The 19,248-nt window shown below is 29.2% G+C and overlaps 1 protein-coding gene across 1 annotated transcript in view; it reads right to left on the reverse strand.

Annotated features, from left to right (window-relative positions):
* The window catches only part of LOC136985764 (alanyl-tRNA editing protein Aarsd1-B), a 29,528-nt gene extending 11,879 nt beyond the window's left edge, over positions 1–17,649 (reverse strand). Inside the window, exons 1-5 of the mRNA XM_067283111.1 lie at positions 17,554–17,649; positions 13,945–14,073; positions 13,693–13,852; positions 7,904–8,118; positions 2,218–2,337 (exon numbers count right to left, since the gene is read on the reverse strand). Coding sequence (XP_067139212.1) covers positions 2,218–2,337; positions 7,904–8,118; positions 13,693–13,852; positions 13,945–14,073; positions 17,554–17,625 — 696 coding nt within the window. The 5' untranslated portion in view covers positions 17,626–17,649. The remainder of the gene's footprint in view (positions 1–2,217; positions 2,338–7,903; positions 8,119–13,692; positions 13,853–13,944; positions 14,074–17,553) is intronic.
* Positions 17,650–19,248: the final 1,599 nt, after the last annotated feature.

The raw sequence follows: 19,248 nt of genomic DNA on the forward strand, positions 1-19,248 counted from the left end.
TTCATGTAGGTGATGCCCTGAGTAAGAAAATTTGGCATGTCTTGTGGATTGATGATGATGTGTGTTAGGTGTTTAGCTAGTTCCTGGTGCAGTGATGTAAACTTTTTGTACCAGAAATTGTGAATGTTGTCTACACCAGGTGTCTTCCAGTTGTGTGTTCTGTTAACAGTGTATTGGAAATCATGTATGCTTATTTCAACACAGGGCATAGTTGGTATGTTGTGTAAGTTTCTGTTCTCCTCCTCGATCCAGCCTGCTTCAGCATTGTGCGTGACAGCACTGGACCAAAGAGAAGACCAATATGTTGTGAGTTCTTCTTCTGTTGGTGTGCCACTGTGCTGTGTATCAGTGTTTGCTTTGTTATTAATTTGTCTGTAAAAGAGTTTTTCATTGTTTGTAAATAATTTATTTTGTTGTTTTCGTAGTGTACATGTTTTGTATCGTTTGAGTCTACGTGCTTTGGCAGCAAGTTTTTGTTTTAGTGTATCAATGTATTCTGTAATGTGTGTGTTGTGACGTTCATGTTTTGTGTGTGTTTTTATTTTCTTGAAAATGTTTTTGAGCTGTTTCCTTAATTTGGGTGTTATGTTGTTTTTAGTGTATTGTGTCAGCCTGCCTAATTGCTGTCTAATGTCATTTATTTGTGTTTCTATTCTTCTCTGCCAGGCAGGTTTGTGATAGAATTGTGTTTTCTGTGTATTTGTCTGTGATTGTACTTTCAGTCCATGTTGTGTCACTACTGTGACTGCCCCAGCATAAACTAATGTATGAATGTCTGAGAGTGTAGAAATTGAATGAATGTAGTGTGGTAGTAAGTGAGTGTTTACATAATTTAGTGTTTTTCCTACTTCCTTCGACGTGTTGATTTTTGGTATTCGTGGTCTTTGTGTGGGATCTGTGCCTGTATATTTAGTGAGTGTTCTGAAATATAAGTGAGAGCGTATTAACTAAATCCATGTCTATGTTATCAGTGATGGATGAGGAAGTGTCTGTAGTATCATTAGTGGTAATTGTTGTATGTGTGTTATTATCAATGCTTGTTCCTGGATTATCCTGACAGGTTACATGATCTTCATTAATGTTAGATGTTTCTGTCTGTTGATGTATTTGATCAGCAACCTGTTGTTTGATAAGTTCAAGTGTCGTTTGTGGAATAAGGTTGTTGTGTATAATTGTTCTTTTTTGATCAACAACCCTTTGTTCGGTGACAGTGAGATGAGGATACTGTTGTGTGAATCTAAGGTGTAGTTGTTGTCTGTATGCTGTCACGTTTGTTTCGAGTTTTGTGATCGTGTAGTAAGTACAGATGATAAACTCATTCATTTCTACCGTCCATTTCATCCGTTGGCGTGGTTTTCCAGCCTTTGTGGTCTGTGGATGCATTGCCACAGAAACACCAAGGCTGGGTTGGTTCCTCACATCTGTTGAGGGCATTGCAGTAGCCATGCTTGGGCCAGTGCTGCTTTCGCCACCGGTAACCAAGGGAGACTGTGGCCTATTTTTCGAACGTGAGCCTCTGCCTAACTCACGAACGCGGACCTTGTTAACCCAGGCGACGTCCGAGCCGGTATCACATTTAGATCTGGTTACTACCATGATACATATCTCCACAGAATGTGGGTGTGTGGTCACTCTTAGCTTCATTTCTCCCCATAGACCTGGCATGGGTGTCCCTACCAGGAGCTTGTGCTCCAGCCTGCATTGCCCTATGGATCAGTAAAATTACTGGGCTCTCCCACCACGACCAGGTGGTGACCACGGGAGAGTTGTTGTTGTTATTATTATTATTATTATTATTAAATACTCAGTTCTTTAATAACGAAAAAGGCAATGTTATTTGGATTTGTATAAATTTTTTCAGCTACCAATTATGTTTTAATTTTATGAAAAGTGTGCAAGGGACTTTTGACTCATTCTGCATATTGTTTAATGTTAATAGGATAAATTAGTTTTTAATTATTAATACAAAAAGTCTATATACAAAAATCAAAAATCAATTAACATTTCCAAGTTATCAGTACAGTTACCTTTAATCAGAAAAAAACTTCTTTAAATAAATGTTTAATTTGAGGGACTACATAATTTATGTACAGTATTTGATAATGGAATTAGAAGAAAATAAATATTCTTAAAATGTATGAAAAAAAAGTTACATTTAAAAAAAATAAATCTGAATTTTTTATATTATCTATATAAAGAGCAGACGATTAATATTACTTGTAAGTGACCAAGAGATGAAACATGAGTTCCACAACAAGTGTTGGAATCTATTCCCTTAATATTTACTACTCTAATAAGTTTATTTTCATCATCAGGAAGCTCTAACCTTGTTCTTACCTAAAAAAAATAAAAGAAATATATTTAATTTAAAAGTTTTAAAGCAATGAAACAGATACTAATTAAAAAGTATTAAGCAAAATTAATACACAGTGAAACATTTTTGAATTATTTCAGTTTATAATAGTCTATAGCAAGTGGCCCAGTCTAAAGATCTAAATTAAACAAAATTGATGAAAATGATAAAAAATTTAGTTCAATTTTTATATGGTAATAGGAACAGAAAAAATGTTACTAGGATTAGACTACTAGATATTTCATTTGAGAATTCAGTGTTGTTCTGTTTGATATCCATGTGCAACATGATCCACTTGTGATCACTGCATGTACCGTGGGCCATGAGGGCAACAGCACACACAAACAATGCTGTTTTCAGTAATCACAGGATGCAAAGGTTTTTAAAACTTCTTGCCCCAGTATGGCCTCTTGGGAAAAGGGTTTCTTTTTTGGAATTTAATGAAAAAAAAGAGGTCTTGAAATTTTTGGAGGTATATTAAAAAAAAACACAAAAATAAAACGTTAAATAAATAACCAAAGCTTGATAACAAAACAGATGTTAATAAATCTATTCTGTTAGCCATCTATTTACAAGCTAGATGTAAAGAAAACTTATCAAACTGGATAACAAAACCTCCATCCAATCTTCACTTTTAGATCTATTAATTTGGACTATAAAATCATACAGGTTAATTACTTGCCTAAAGAGGAAGAATTTGTGCCCATGGTCCTCTATGACAGTGTTCCACAACCTTCTACTTGCAGCACATCCATGACTCAACACGGCACACTAAAATGTTATTCCCCTCAAAAACGTATGATATGATAATAGAATTACGTAATGTCACTAACCTATTATTATTATTATTATCATCATTATTATTAAACAGACATTAACACCTGTGAGAAAATTTATTTTACATTTAATTTCTTAGAATACGTAAAAATGCGTGGATGTGTGGCTTGTAATAAAGAATAAACAAACATCATCTTATTTCATCAGTGCTGCGGGAGAGAATGAAATAATACAAGCATAAGAAACACAGCAACTGTGATAAAAATATATAAATAAAACTTGACAATTAATAGAAGATGTAAAAGTTCACATCACATCTTTCACATTGTGACGACACACCGGTTGCAGAACACTGCTCTATGACATTCAGCTAATTTAAGCATTACTCTGGCACGATACATATATGTATATGTCCCATTTTATCAGTCACCAAAATATCTCAAAAATTATATATTGTACAAAATAAGTGTTCTAGACTGAAAATGTTTTGCATCAAGAGGGACACAAGATGGCCCTATTGGTTTCATCACAGATGGTATTACCATCAGTAAAAATGGGGGTAACTTAATTTTCTTAAATGGAAACCTCATTTTTTTAATTGCATATTATGATTCTACATCAAAAACAAACAAATTTTTATCTAAAGCATTTTTCAAAAAATGCACTTATCAGAAGTTATGAGTGTTTGAAGATTTATGCAGCCACCACACAATGCTTGCATGAATCTGGATATCTGTAAAGTTCATCGAAAAATGAAGGAAAACGGTTAAAAATCATTAGGAAACTATTATTATTTAAATCATTAGACTCATTCTTCAAAGAAAAACTGATACAAAACTAGTGCCACAGAATATTAGCACCATCAATCTTGTAGTGAAGAGATGTCGATCTTGATTCTATCAAATAATAATAGTTTCCTAAAGATTTTTAAGCATTTTTCTTCATTTTATTCAATAAACTTCACAGATAACACATTTATCATGTGGCAGCTCAGTGGCGTGCCGTGACATTTGATGATAGGAAAGCTGTGTTTCTGTAAGAAGCTGACTTCCAGGAGCAATCAGTTAATTGTGCATCAGTGATGGCCTAGGGTCCATTCGTACCTGCATGGTGGTGGAAGAGACATATCTGACAAAAACCGACAAAAAAGAAACATAAAATAAACATATACTATGTACAAAATAGTTTGGTTTAGAACAATCAGCCGTTCAGACATCCTGGGTGTCGATGTGGTTCTTTGATGGTCGATCGAAGGTGGCCCCGGGACATCGGCGTTGACAAGTCTGTAAGGCACGGAGAAACTTCATCCATTGGCGTCGGGGACACGGTCTAAGTCCGAAGTGGCACGGGTTACAGGTTGGCACAATAGACAAAAAAGACAAAATAGACTTTTTTTTTCTTTTTTGCACATTGACACAGCGTTATGGTTATTTGGAACGTTAACCGAGTGCCAGGTGTCCTCAATTGTCGGGGATTATATCAATCTCCATTCTTTCTTTCATCCATTTGATTGGTCATTCTCCCTCAATCATGCTTCCCGAATGGTTGGTCCCTCGTTACTAACCGTAACAAGACTCTTACCTGGAGCACAAGAAAAATCAAAATCGAAGACGAATTCAATCTTCCACCAATCGTAGGACGACTTCCTTCCGCAATTTATGGTTTCTGCCTGGCAGTTTGATATAAACAATGGGTGTCCGACTACAAATGACGTTTATCTATGTTTCTTTAAACTAATAAATTTTTCTCTAAATTAACCGTTTTTTTGCATCTTTCGTGACGGGTCAGACCTGTCTGGTACATGAAATTTCCATAAAAGTTTTAAACAAATACTGGAAATGACAACAATAAACAATTTATGTATTTTAGTTCTAAAATACAAATAATACATAATACAAATTGATATGATACAAACAATGATAGAAAAACTTGTTTTTTTTTAATTTTTTATAAACTAATTCTATTCGGCGATTTTTTCCACAAAGTCGTTAATTACTTTATCATAAAAGTCGCTGCTCGTCGACTCTGTCAACGTATTTGAAAGCTCTTTTTCTATCGAAAGCAACACTAGCGATGACAATTTTTCCTCCGACCAAGTTTTCCTGGTCAATGTATGAATTTGCTTCGTAGTCGAAAAACTGCGCTCAACAGACGCACTGGTAGATGGTATCATAAAAATTAATGATATTAAATCATATAATTCTTTTAGTACGTCTTTGTTCGGACCGACATTAATTATAATACGTTTTATGTTTAAGAGTTACTTGTCAATATAGTCCGGACACGAATATAAATATTGCGATTCACTACGTAATTTAAATAAATAAAAACATTTTCCATAAAATTTACTTAATTTAAAGAATTAAAACACGCTTGGGAAAATTGTTTTTCATAATATTAAAATTATTAACATCTAAAAGTGATAAAAATTCTAAAGATTTTATGTCTGAAAATCTGTCAATATAATTACAGTATAATTAAAAAAAATTATAATTAAATATAACTTTGCAAAAAAACGTACATAAAAATAACATTGAATACTCTTTACTTTTTAAATCTTAAACAATTCACTTAGTCAGACAGCTCCCTACCCAGTGGCTAAGGGATAGAATCGTTGGAAGCGTTACACGTGTGTAGCTTCCACCAGCTAAACCGGGTGAGGTTGGTGCTCTGTAAAGCGCATGCGCCAATGCCCTCTGGCTGCTTTACACCATTCAGTTATTCTCGCCGTGGAAGCTGTCTCGTAAGCGCTTCCATTCCGCCACTGATATTTGAATATACAATAGCAATCTTATCATTTTTTTCACATGTAGTATAGAAATTTGTAATAAGATACATAATGCAGTTATAATAAAATATTCATTTTAATTAATTCAAAGTACACTAAAATATGTGCCATCATTGGAAGGTGGAAGTGCCGCTTCCACCTTCCAATGATGGCACATATTCCAATGACAGCACGCCACTGTGGCAGCTGTGTAAAACTTAAAATGATTATAACTTCTGATAAGTGCATCTTTTAAAAAATGTTTTAGATAAATGTTTGTTTGATTTTGATGGAAGAATTATAATGTGTAATAGAAAATGGAGTAAACAAACATCATCATCAAACTCAATATACTTCAACTAATGCCGAATATTATCAGGCTAGAAATGGCTATAATATTAATAATTTGTAAGACAATTTGGCACTATAATTGGGTGTTAGATGCCATCTCTTGATAAATTTAATAATTATAATTTTAATTAAATAATTTAAATAATTTAGAAGTACTGGGAGATGTTGACAGGACGTGGGCGCTGGATGCGTCCCCAACCGGAATTGTAATAACTGTCAATGGTTATAATGTAAGCTTATATATACTGGAAGAGGAGATCAGACCGGAGGTCCAAGTAGCGTAATTGGCAATGCATCTGCACAGTAAGCAGGAGTTGCGGGTTCAAGTCCCGCTCCAAGTCGATTCTTTTCTTCCAGTACTTCTAAATTATTTAATTAAAATTATAATTTGTTTAATAAATTAAGACATAGTCGCTCTGGAAACATTTTTTACTTCCCTAGACGATCTCCATTTTTTTCCCTTTTTGTTCTAGAACAATTTTTCCTTTAGATGACCGGACCTTTCTTTAGAGGCTACTCAGCCATCCAATATTAAAAAAACAGTTCTTTAAAACAGGGTTAATCCAATTAAAATTATAAAAATTTCTTAAAAATTGGAAAATGGGATCTTACGACATCTTTTCTTACATCTATGTCCATTTATTAAACAAAAATTTAACATCCGACGTACTTCAAAAAACTTTAAATGAAAAATCGTCGCCAGAGGGACCGAGTCAACAAAATCTACATTTTCCAGCGCATTTTTTGAGTGGATAAAGGCCTGAACTCCCGAATGGACATAGATGTAAGAAAAGACGTCATAAGATCCCATTTTCCAATTTTTAAGAAATTTTTATAATTTTAATTGGATTAACCCTGTTTTAAAGAACTGTTTTTTAATATTGGATGGCTGAGTAGCCTCTAAAGAAAGGTCCGGTCATCTAAAGGAAAAATTGTTCTAGAACAAAAAGGGAAAAAAATGGAGATCGTCTAGGGAAGTAAAAAATGTTTCCAGAGCGACTATGTTTTAATTTATTAAACAAAAATTTAACATCCGACGTACTTCAAAAAAATTATAATTATTAAATTTATCAAGAGATGGCACCTAATGCCTACCTCTAGTGCCAAATTGTCTTATAAATTATTAATATTATAGCCATTTCTAGCCCAATAATATTTGGCATTAGTTGGAGGATAGCTTTAAAAAATGGAGTTTCTATTTAAGAAAATAAAGTTGAAGTTATTATTAAATAAAGATTATTCTAAACAGGGATTCTTTAATTATTTGCATTCTATATTTATAATAAACTTAAATTTTTAAAGTTTTTCCTTTCAGTTTATGAAATAAATATACTATTTGCAGTAACCAATGCCACTAAAATGGCATCACAAATTTTTGAAATGATTTGAAGTTGATGAGAATAGAATTTGAATTTAGAATGGAAAACATTTCAATAGAGAAGAGTTTAAAGAGTAGAATCAAAACATTGACTTAAATTATGTAAGAGCTCTTCTCTTTATGGATATTGATAAAAAGTATTCTAGAGTTACAAAGACTGTTATTACATGTATTCTGTCCAGAAATAAATATATACACATTGTACTGTTATAAAAGTTATATTATTACTTAAATACTTATTAAGAACTATATTAAAAGAATTATAAAAATTACAAACTTCTTTTAATTCTGCAGCATCACGATTAAATAAATTTACATATACTGGAATATTTTCTCTAATTTTTTCATTCAAAACTTCTTCTAATTCAGTAATCTTATCATTGGAAATAGTTGGTGTGTCCAGTTCAATATAACTCAATTCATCTCCAAGATTCCATGATGTTGTATGAAAATTATACATATTCTCTGCAACAGCAGTAATTAAATGTTGTCCTACACATTAAAATCATAAAATGTTAAAATGAATATAAATTTAATGTAATTATTTTAAAATTAATAATAAAAGATTTACTATATATTAAATAATATGCAAATTATCTATAAATCAAATAACTATCAAATATACATGCCAGCTCTAATATACAAGCTAATCAATGATCAAATAAAGTAATTTTATCAAAAGATAGAGGTTATGCAGCCATCTTGTATTATATTTAATAATTAGAAATAAATCTACATTTAAATATTTAACCATCTGTTTTTCAGCTAAATTATTTTATGTAACCATTAATTAGCTACATTATAACCTGCATGGAGTTCTGCAATAGTTATTTGATTTATTGAATTATTCAAGTTGTTTGAATGTATTTATATAAATAATTGCACTGTATTTGACATGCAAATATCCTATTCTTTTTCAAATATAGAACTTTATAAATTTTTTAAACAATAAACTTTTATACTTACAATCAAATTAAAAATTCTATATTCGGGCATTTGAGTACCTTGACTATTCATAAAAACATCGTATGCCTATTCTATTTTGTGGACATACTCTACTCTCTACTAGTAAATAATTACGGTTCGTCCGTTTTACTATAATGGTTTTAATTTATATAAATTTCAATCTAATTTTTTTGTATCTGTCCTATAAGACGACCCCGGATTTTCAGGGCTTTTTTTTATGATTCAACTATCGTCTTACCTGCCAAGATATACGGTATTTATTAATAAATATTTTGTAGATTATATTACTGTATTATAATATACTAATATAATAGTATTAATATTATAACATTAATATACTATCATGAAAACAAAAAAGTAAGAAATTTTCTTCTAATAAAGCCATTGTATCAATCTAACATAATGTCAGATATAGTTCAATTACTAGTTTCATAATACATTTTATTTATTTTAACTTAATGTTTGCTACCCTTTGTTATATTTATATCCCTACTTTGTATTTATTTATTTATAAGTTTAAAATACTTCTTGAATATTCTAAGAATTACAATTCCAGATTTTTGTTCTATAACTAAAGATAAGATACAAATGTTGAATATATATTCAATACGAACAAATAGTCTTCAAAAGTTAATGTAATAATTATTACTTTCAAAAAATAGAAAAACTAAATGATTTCTTTAAGATCTCTAATAATATTTATATGCAAAATCTTTTTATGACATTGAAACTTTCATCATAGCTAATCTGAAAGGCTGAAGATAAATTATTAAAATCTTGATGAATTTATTGTACAGCCGACTGGTTAACTTAAAATTAATGCCACAGTAGTAAAACCTTTCACATTTATTATAATACAGAATCATCAGAAAAAAGTTTAGTTCCTAACTTAGTGAAAACCTAACAAATTATGTAATTGAAATGCATTTATCCTAATAAAGCTTATCATACAATTTTATATTTCTAGTAACAAATAATAGTTTAGTTTTATTCAAAAACAGTTAAATAATCCTACACAAACAAGATGACCATATAATGATAGAACAGACATTTAACAAATTCAATACAAATCCAATATATTTATGGTAACATTAGCATTTACAGAAGATTAAATATATTTGTAGTCTAACGTAAATTAGTCAGTCTTTTTTTTTTGGATGAAAACACTAAGATTGAAACTTTAAACATTATTTTCAATGTTTTCAATAAATTCATTATCCTAATTAACTAAATAGCATTAATTTCATATTAAAGGGTGAAAATTTAAATTGCAAGTTCTATGAATTTTTGATTTTATTTTAAACATAAAAGGAATATTTCATATTTCCTCTATACTTTAACAAATAGAATATATATACAACTATTTAGAGAATTATAAAATTGTTCTTTTAATGCTAATCTATTTTAATTTCAAACTAACTACACAAAACAGTTATTAAATTTAAAAACACAATAATTTCGTATTTTGAAAGAATTTAGAAGGTTTGAACCTCTTTATATTCAATTAAAAAGCTAAAAGCAAACAGCTAAGTACATAAAATATGCAATAAAAAAAATTTATTTGTCTGAAAGTAAAAACCTTTCAATTAACAACAAACCAACTCATTCATCTCAAGGTCAGTAAATATGTAGAATAATAAATAATTTAATATAATGTGAAAATATAATTAAGTTTGGAATACAGAAATTATTGGAACCTTGGAAAAATATGTCATGAATGTATAATTATCTAAGTTAAAAAAGAAAATAAATTTTTAAAAAATACTTTAAGTATAAGAGAAACCACAAGAAATATCATTGATTGATGAGTATGCGCTTCTATAAATATTAAAATAAATATAGTTAAACAGGATTTACTTACAACATGTATTTTTTTGTATATTTTTAAATTTGAGTGTTGTATTATTCTTGACTAATTACATGACAAAACTTTAAAATAAATGTATATTTTTAAATAAAGATATTTAATTAATAAATAAAAGTTATTTGTTACTAATGTATATTCTCATGAATGTTAAGCATACAATGTAAATTATTCTTAAGATTATAAATATTTTAAATATACACACATTTAAATAATTACTATAATTTTCATATTAGAAGAGGAACAGTCTTTACAAAAATCAATTTCAAGAAAAAATAGTACTTAACATTCTAAATGTTATTTCACTAAACTATCCTTATAATAGATACATGAAAATAATCCCAAGGGAATAACTTTTACAAAATATATTTACAAAAATATAATAAAGCTAAAAAAACATTATTATATTAAAAATACATATGTATGCATGGTAATTGATTTAAACACAATCTATGTTTAATTATTTATGTATCTCCATTTAATCAGTTGAAATAATGTATTCATAATTCTTTTAATAATAATATTAGAATTTTTGTGTTTTCTTAAAAATTTTCCTGACGTTATTGATTTTTTATTTAATGCAAATGAGAATTTAAAAATAAATGGTTGATATCTTCAATATTTTTTGTTCAAACAATAATGTGTAATCAGTGAGTTATGAAGAATTTTCTGTACTTGAATTAAATTCTGTACTTACTGAATTTAATGTCTTCATTATTTTTCACTTTTTAAATTAAATTTTGCCACATCAAATTTATTTATATATTTTTTACGGATTTTTAACAATTCAACTTTCAGAAAATGGTTTCACCTTATTCAGGATGTAAACACAAACATTGCATCAGGTTGCATCTCAATTCTGCTACATAACAACTACACTCAAACCTGTTTTTGTGCGGTCTTTTTTTGTGCGAATTTGTTTGTTTGTGCGGTATATGAATTTCAATCAAATTGGTATACCGCACAAAAAAATTGCACAAAACAAATTGCACAGATAAAAAATCGCACAAAAAAAGACCGCACAAAAATAGGTTTGAGTGTAAATGTAATTGCATTGTACTACAGGTAATTGGCGAACTGTAGGATTATTGGTGGTGGATTATTTGTTGATTTGGACACCATGTACTTTCAACTCACTTTTGCATGGGGCAAATCCTATCTTGGGTCCTATGAAAAATAATGGTAGAGTTAAAATTACAGAATCATACAGCATTTCAAGATCAGAACAAAATGTTTTTTCTTTGATTAAAGGACTCAAAGAGAAAGCAATTGAATATTGTCAAAACAAAAAAAAAAAACTGTGACAAAAATTCTATGAGGAGTCTCTACATGGCCTTGAGTGCTCAAGACTATGTAGATAAGATTTTCCCCCAAGCAAACAGTTGAAGATTGCATGTTATCTAAACCAAACAATAGGCCATTACTGATTATCCATACTCCTGTGCAATTGCATTTAGTTATTATGTAGCAGAATTGAGATATAGCCTGGTGCAATGTTTGTATCTACACACTGAATTTGGTGCCAATATTTTAGGGATAGATTCAAGGGTCAAAAGTAATTCTAAAATCTTCTATAAAGGTATTTCAAGAACTGCTTCATTTATAAGATACAGCCTGCCAAAAAATGTATTTATCAAATTCCCTGTCAAATTATTAACACTAGAGTCAGTAACTTTTCAAAGTAATTTTGTAATTTTTTTTTGTTTCTGTCAACTGATTGAAGTAAGTAAATGTTGCCTAAATAGACCCTACTGTAATAAATGTAAAAAAGTCTTATTCGTCCACTCTAAGATTTTGCATTATCAACCCATATTACAGGAAAAAAAATTGTTGAAAAACAAGAGTTTTTCAATATAAATTTACTTTGAATAACCTTTTATTTTTTATGAAATTAAATAGAATAATTTACAAGAACTGCTTAAAATGTCATCCATTTATTCAAAAATAAATTTTCAACATTTAAAGTAAAAAGTTTCAATTTGTAAACTTTGGTAAGTCAGGATTGGAAAAAAAACAGCAGTGTCTTTTTAAAAGGAGGGGTTTAAAACTGGTTTCCAATGTAAAGTTTTGAATTTTGAAAAATCTTTATAGAGGATTTTAGACTTACTTTTGATCTCAGAATTCATCCATAAAATATTGACACTAAGTTCAGTTATTCTCTAAATTCAGAGCAATACATAAAGCTGCAAATGATTTTAGTATTCAAATACAGTTGTCAGTAGTCTCAAGATTCCTAAGTGAAGTTGTCAAATGATTTCTAAGCATTCAATCTTTGTCAATTTTTAGTTTTTAAAAATGTTCAAATTTTTTCATAAATCCAATTATATTTAGAGCAGCTTAGTTCTAATCAATTTCACATCTTTAAATTTGTTGTTGTTATTATTACAAGTATTATTTGATTTTTATTTTATATATATATATTTAATTAGTTACTGTGCACGTGTTTAAATATATTAATATAATGGAATTTCATTAATTTTATTTTGCATTTTAAAATGTGTTATAGAAAAATAATTTCACAAAGTCATAATTGAGTTTAAAATTATTTTTGAGTTTCTGATGAATATAGTTTGACAAAAACAATCAGTAAATTAAATGTTTATTAGTTTAGTTTTTAAATTATAATTGCTGTTTTCTAAATTTTAAAAAGTTAAATATTACTGAAAAATCCAAGTATAATATATAATTTTAAAATTTTATTTAAAAACTTTGATGTAACTTGTAACATTTATTTTTAAAGGCTCTGCTGTTTAAATTACACAATAATGTAAATGAATAATAAAAAGCTAAAATATTATTTAATTTGTGTATATGAGCTATTTTGAAAACATCATTATCATTTGTTTTATTAATTTTCTATTTTAAAATACTTGTAATAAATTAACTTTTATTAGTTAGTTTCAAAAATTATTCAATTTTATTTCATATTTTCATGAAAAAATAAACAAATGAATAAAATGAATTTATGTAATTAATTTATAGTTTATAAGAAAGGTCTAGAAATAATCTAATTTAAATAATAAATTATTAAAAATTTGTTATTAAATAATTCAGCTGACAAAACTTTGACAAAAATAATGTATTGATAAGATCATATTTAATGAAACTTAGGAAAATCACAGACAAATCATAAAAGACAACTTGTAAATTATCCGTAATAAATCAATGATACCAATATTGAGTTAAAATGAATTAATAATAGAAATATCTGAAAAATTTTTCAATAAAAAACAGACCTGAATGTTGCTGCATATGATCAAATCTTCTTTTCCAATCTACAATTAAATGAACTTCATCACCTGGTTCAAAATATTTATCTACATAGTGAACAGCTTTAGATTTTCTTTTAATAATACGAATCACTGGAAAACCATTAATTGTTCCTCTATCATCTGGCTGTAATATACAATAACAATTATAATTTATGAATAGTACATTCATTTCTACATACTGTTTACAAAGTAAAATTTACAAGGATTTAAATCTACCTGTCCACCACCTTCTGGAAATAAAACAGTATCATCAAGAATTACTCCATATACTTTTACTTTTTCTTTCTTTTTTCCTTTTTGTATTTCCAATTCTTCTGGTTGACATAATTCTACCTTGCTTGTATACTAATAAACAGAAAATTTCTACAATGAATTTATATAATATATGCTGTTTATACTAGTAATTTCAAAAAATGAAAATATAAAATATTAATCATATAAACCATATAAATGTATTTTGTATATAAATGATTATAGATGAATTTGAATTTATTCATATCTTTGTATACTATAAAAATATGAACCAATTCGAACCAATCTTAATAGCAATCAGTAATTCGTATACCACTCCAACTGAACTTAATATAAAACACAAAAAATACTTTGAAAACCTTTAATATGCGGCTAAAACTATCACAAATAATCTAATGTTTTCGGTCAATCTAAAGTTGACCGAAAACGTTAGATTGTTTGTGATAGTTTTAGCTGCATATTAAAGGTTTTCGAAGTGTTTTTTGTGTTTTAATAATTCATATAATTAAAATGTATACATATTTGTGTTCAACTTTTGTAGGTTTTTATTTAATTTATTTTTTAAATTTCATATTTAAAAGTTTTGTCATAGTTTGTCTAGAAATGCTTTGACAAACATTATCGTACAACTTAGTAGTGAATTTTTTGAAAAATAATTTCATAAGAATAACAATTAGAATTTCTTATAATCCATAATTTCAATTGACAAATTTACATCTTTGGAATTACACACAAAATTGCTATGGAGAACTCATCAAATGGACTGATGAGGGGTATATGGCCCAAAATGCATTTCCCTTTATAAAAGATAAAAAATAAAACCTACTTTTCTCATCCAAAAAAGTGTTCCTGTATGATACATTTTGCATATAATTTTGTGCATAGCAATTTTGTGCTTAATTCCAAAGAACAAAGAACAAAAGAGAGAAGAAGAAGCAATCAAGTACTAAAAAATTTACATCTATTTTCATAAATTCAAAAATGAATGAACAGGTTAATTACATAGTTACACTTAAGCAATTTACAAATTTGACTCTTATGTAAAACTCAAGTTACATAAAGGTCTATATCTTCATTACTTACATAACTCGGGATACTACTGTACTTATTTTTAACATCTTTACATAAAGTAATTGATAATGGGTTTAATTCATGTTTTTCATAGACTAAAATGTAAGAATATAAATCTATTAAAAACATAAATTATACATTGAACAAATGTAAGACTTACTGAAAGAAAGCCTAAAAATTTGCATAGATTAATAGTTGCAAAAGTTAAATTTAAAAAAAGGCTTTAAATTATCATTTGGAAGAATAAAAACACTATAGGGTATCTAAAAGAGCTGACTGATTACAGAAACTCATATTTATTTTAGAAACATAAGATATAGTCCCATGATTTACTCTAATTCAAAAAAATTTCTCATCTTTAAGAAATATTGATATGTGCACCATGTGTTACTCTCAATATGGAGACAATGTTTAGTCTCTCTCCGGGTGTTACATAACATGTTTTGAGTGATGTTCTGACTGCATTTATTATGCAATGTTTTAATGCTTTAATATCTGTATCAGGTGTTTGATAAACCAGGACCTTCACATAACCGCCACAATAAAAAGTCAAATAGAATTGTCAGGAGAACAAGATGAAAGTCAAATTGATCCATCTTGCCCAATCCATCAATTAAAAAAAACTTCATTCAAAAGTTCTATCTGAAGCAACAGTAGCATTGTTTTTGTAATACAGAAAAACTTTTTAATTTTTGTTAGTGATTACGAAAAACAATGTGTTGATTTGTTTTCCTTAAATACAAAATACTTCTCATAATCTGTCAGTTCTTTTTCAGACATCTCATATAACAAATAATAATTTATCACTAATATATAAATTAAGTGATTAAATTTGAATTATTCTAAAAATTATGTTTTATTACATTTTATACAATTACTATGTAAATAAGAAAAATGTACTGATAATATAAGGAAATCTATCAGCTAGGGTTACCACTTCTGAAGCTCTGTACACCCAAAGGCTATTATAGCCTAAGACAACCACCTGCTCTCTAATGATCATGTCCCATTAGTTGCACTCTATTGGTCACATGACTAAAAGCCTTATCCTGAACCTTACTCAATGAGACTGGATAAGCCCAAATATAGGTATAGAGATGTAAGGGAACAACGTCGCAGGGTTAAGGCCCTTTCTGTGGGATTGATGAAGTTCCAATAAATAAGAAGTAAAAGCTGGAAGCCTAATGAAACTATTGTGGTGTAGATAAGATCACAGGACATAAACATTCAAGTTTAATGGTTAAACAATCCTCAATGAAATTAGCATCTGACTTATTAAATAGAAATTTGATGAGAGTAGTAGTTGGTTTTTTAACTGGTTTCATCCGCTTAAACATTTATACAGAATGGGCATCTAAAAAGGAGGACACTGTTGGGAATGTAATGTAATGGATGAAACTGCCCACCATATTCTTTGAATGCATGACATTGTTTTACGTAAGATACTCAATCTTGGGTTTAGGGATTGAGCTTGAGACTAAACATCAAGAACCTGTAAAAAGCCTCTTATAAAGTAGCTTTTTAAACAGGGAATAAGGTTTCTAATTTTGATATAGTCATACGGAATAAGATTTTTATTGAGAGTGCAGTATACCAGCAGATACCAGCACTAGAGACTGCAAGAACACAAAATAGAATAGAGGACAAAGACCACTTCATCTATGTTATTATTATTTTACAATTCATATGTTATAGCAATTTTCTATGCAATCTACATGTTCTCTTTTTGTCTTAATCCAGAAATGAATTAAGACTGTGCTGAAGAAATTGATAACTTGAATGCAAACTACTCAATATCTGCCAGCTATAACTGTGGTAACAATAATTTGTCAAATTCCAACACATCAAACCCAATTTGTTTTGCATGTTCGTATGTTATATCCTCAGGATTATTGTACACTTACACGGAAGGCCATCAAAAGCATTTATCAAGCCTCTTTTACCTTTTTTGAACAAATGATATATATAGAATGTTTCTTTATTAATAAATAAGTCTTAAAAGCATATTTATTTTGTTGATAAAAATAACATTTATATGAGGATTAATTATGGACCCAAGTTTTAACCGGGTCTTGTGAAAAATCCCCCACTTCCGCCCTCTGTATATGCAGGGGGGAAGAGAAAGACAAGTAATATGAAGAGGAATATCAAGCCTAAAAATTTGATTAACTTATTTTATTTAGTAATGTTTAAAAATAATCAGTGCAACATTGAAATTATCATAACACCTGAAGATGAGGTGTAGAAACTCAGAGGTGTGTTCGTCCTACTATCAATATCTATTATGAAAAAATAGATATTGATACCTGCCAAGACATGGAGGAGGTCTCTTTACTATTTAGTTTTCATTTCCATATTTATGTCATTGATACGATTTCACTTTTTATAAATTCTGTATTTTTGGTTCAAAGTATTTTATCATTGCAGTATAAAGCAATATACCGATGAAAATACTGGTCACTCAATAAAAGCAGTCAAAAATATATTTAAACCGATGTTTACCTCTCGCAAATAACTGTCTCTTTGACAAGCAAAAACCATTTTAACAAATTTATTTAAATATCCAATTCGCATTGGCCGACACGTGGTCAACAAGTTTTCCGCGTGGACGTATTATTTCGTAAAAGCTAGCCCAAAAATCGCCAAATGCTTGAAAATAATTGTTAAATATATTGTATTTTATTTTATATTACTATTTTTATTAATATATTTAAATGTAAATATTTTTTAAAATATTTAAAATGTTTTATAAATATTTTAAAAATAATTTTTAACAAAATTTTTGTAATCATTATGAATCAATTTAAGTCTTTGACTATAACGTTGCTTGGATACTGAAAAATTGTATTGTGCACACAGCTTATTGCTAAGGGCAAACCCGAGGTCAAATCCTTGCAAGCAAATACAGGAATTTTTCGGGGTAGTTTATATCATAACACCTGAAGATGAGGTGTAGAAACTCAGAGGTGTGTTCGTCCTACTATCAATATCTATTATGAAAAAATAGATATTGATACCTGCCAAGACATGGAGGGATACATCGGACTCCTTTCCTCATCATCTAGTCGCTCCCGTCGTGATCCCAATGGCAAATCCATGGGGGAACGACGGGGTTATTGTCTCTTTAGCACTTTTATTAATAAAAATCATTTAATAAAAAGCTTTTCCTACAAGCATTTTTTGCATTGAAATACAAGTTTTTGAAGTAAAAATGCTAAATGTAGTGTATGTTTACAAGAATCTAAAAATTTACTAAAATACATGTTTCTTCTTTATCTGTTATAAGAGAAACTTTTCAGCAAGCCCATAATGGGTTCGGGCAGGCTCACAATGGAGCAGGTAGTGAGGGACGGGACTGCATATTCGGATGGATTGTCCCTGAAAAATTCTTAGGGTTTTTCAATCTGTCACTCCCGGGTTCCCTAGAAGGTAGGTTGCCACATTAACCACTTGGCCATCTGTCAATCGAGCGATTAAATGGAACATGTTTCTGATTTATGTCGCTAATTCAGATGTTAATTGTAATAATGGAAAAATTGAGGCTAAAAATGAAACAAAAAAAAAAAAAAAAAAAAAAAAAAACACAGAAAGCCAAATGGTATATATCTAACCTAATTAGATTGCTCTGTCAAGAACTTGGCAAAACCTATCTTTTTAATATCTTCAGAAAGGACAGAATCAAAGAAAAGAAATTTAATTCTCATATTTAATATTTTATAAAATTGCATATTAATTTGATCATTTGCTTAATTTTTCTTAACAATCAGAATGAATGAATACAGATATAAAATACTGTATGTTTTTCTGCGAAATTTTTAGTAATTTATGAACGAATCATTTCCGTATAAAGATAACTTAATACAGAAAATGTAGAAAAATCGAAAAATATACAAAAATTTCTATTTCAAGCTATAAAATTTGCAAAAGTCTGAAATGATCGAAACTAAATATTCCACAATAGAAAAAACGTTTTCATTACTTTATCGGACCCACCAGTGGCCAAGCGGTCTTCGTACCTTGAACACTGGGAGTCCGGGCGTGGGTTCGCGTCTCGCCAGGAGGGGCTGGCCACGTGGAGTTTTCCTGGTTTTCTCCACATCTGTAACTCCTAAATAGGGGCCAGTTTCCCTTAAAAGACCTCCCGGAAGGTATTCCCCTAGGCAGATTGCCCAAATGTTGCGTTACCATAACTTAACA

Source organism: Centruroides vittatus, unplaced genomic scaffold, assembly GCF_030686945.1.
Source record: "Centruroides vittatus isolate TY-2023 unplaced genomic scaffold, ASM3068694v2 contig_976, whole genome shotgun sequence".
In the NCBI taxonomy this organism is placed as follows: Eukaryota; Metazoa; Arthropoda; class Arachnida; order Scorpiones; family Buthidae; genus Centruroides; species Centruroides vittatus.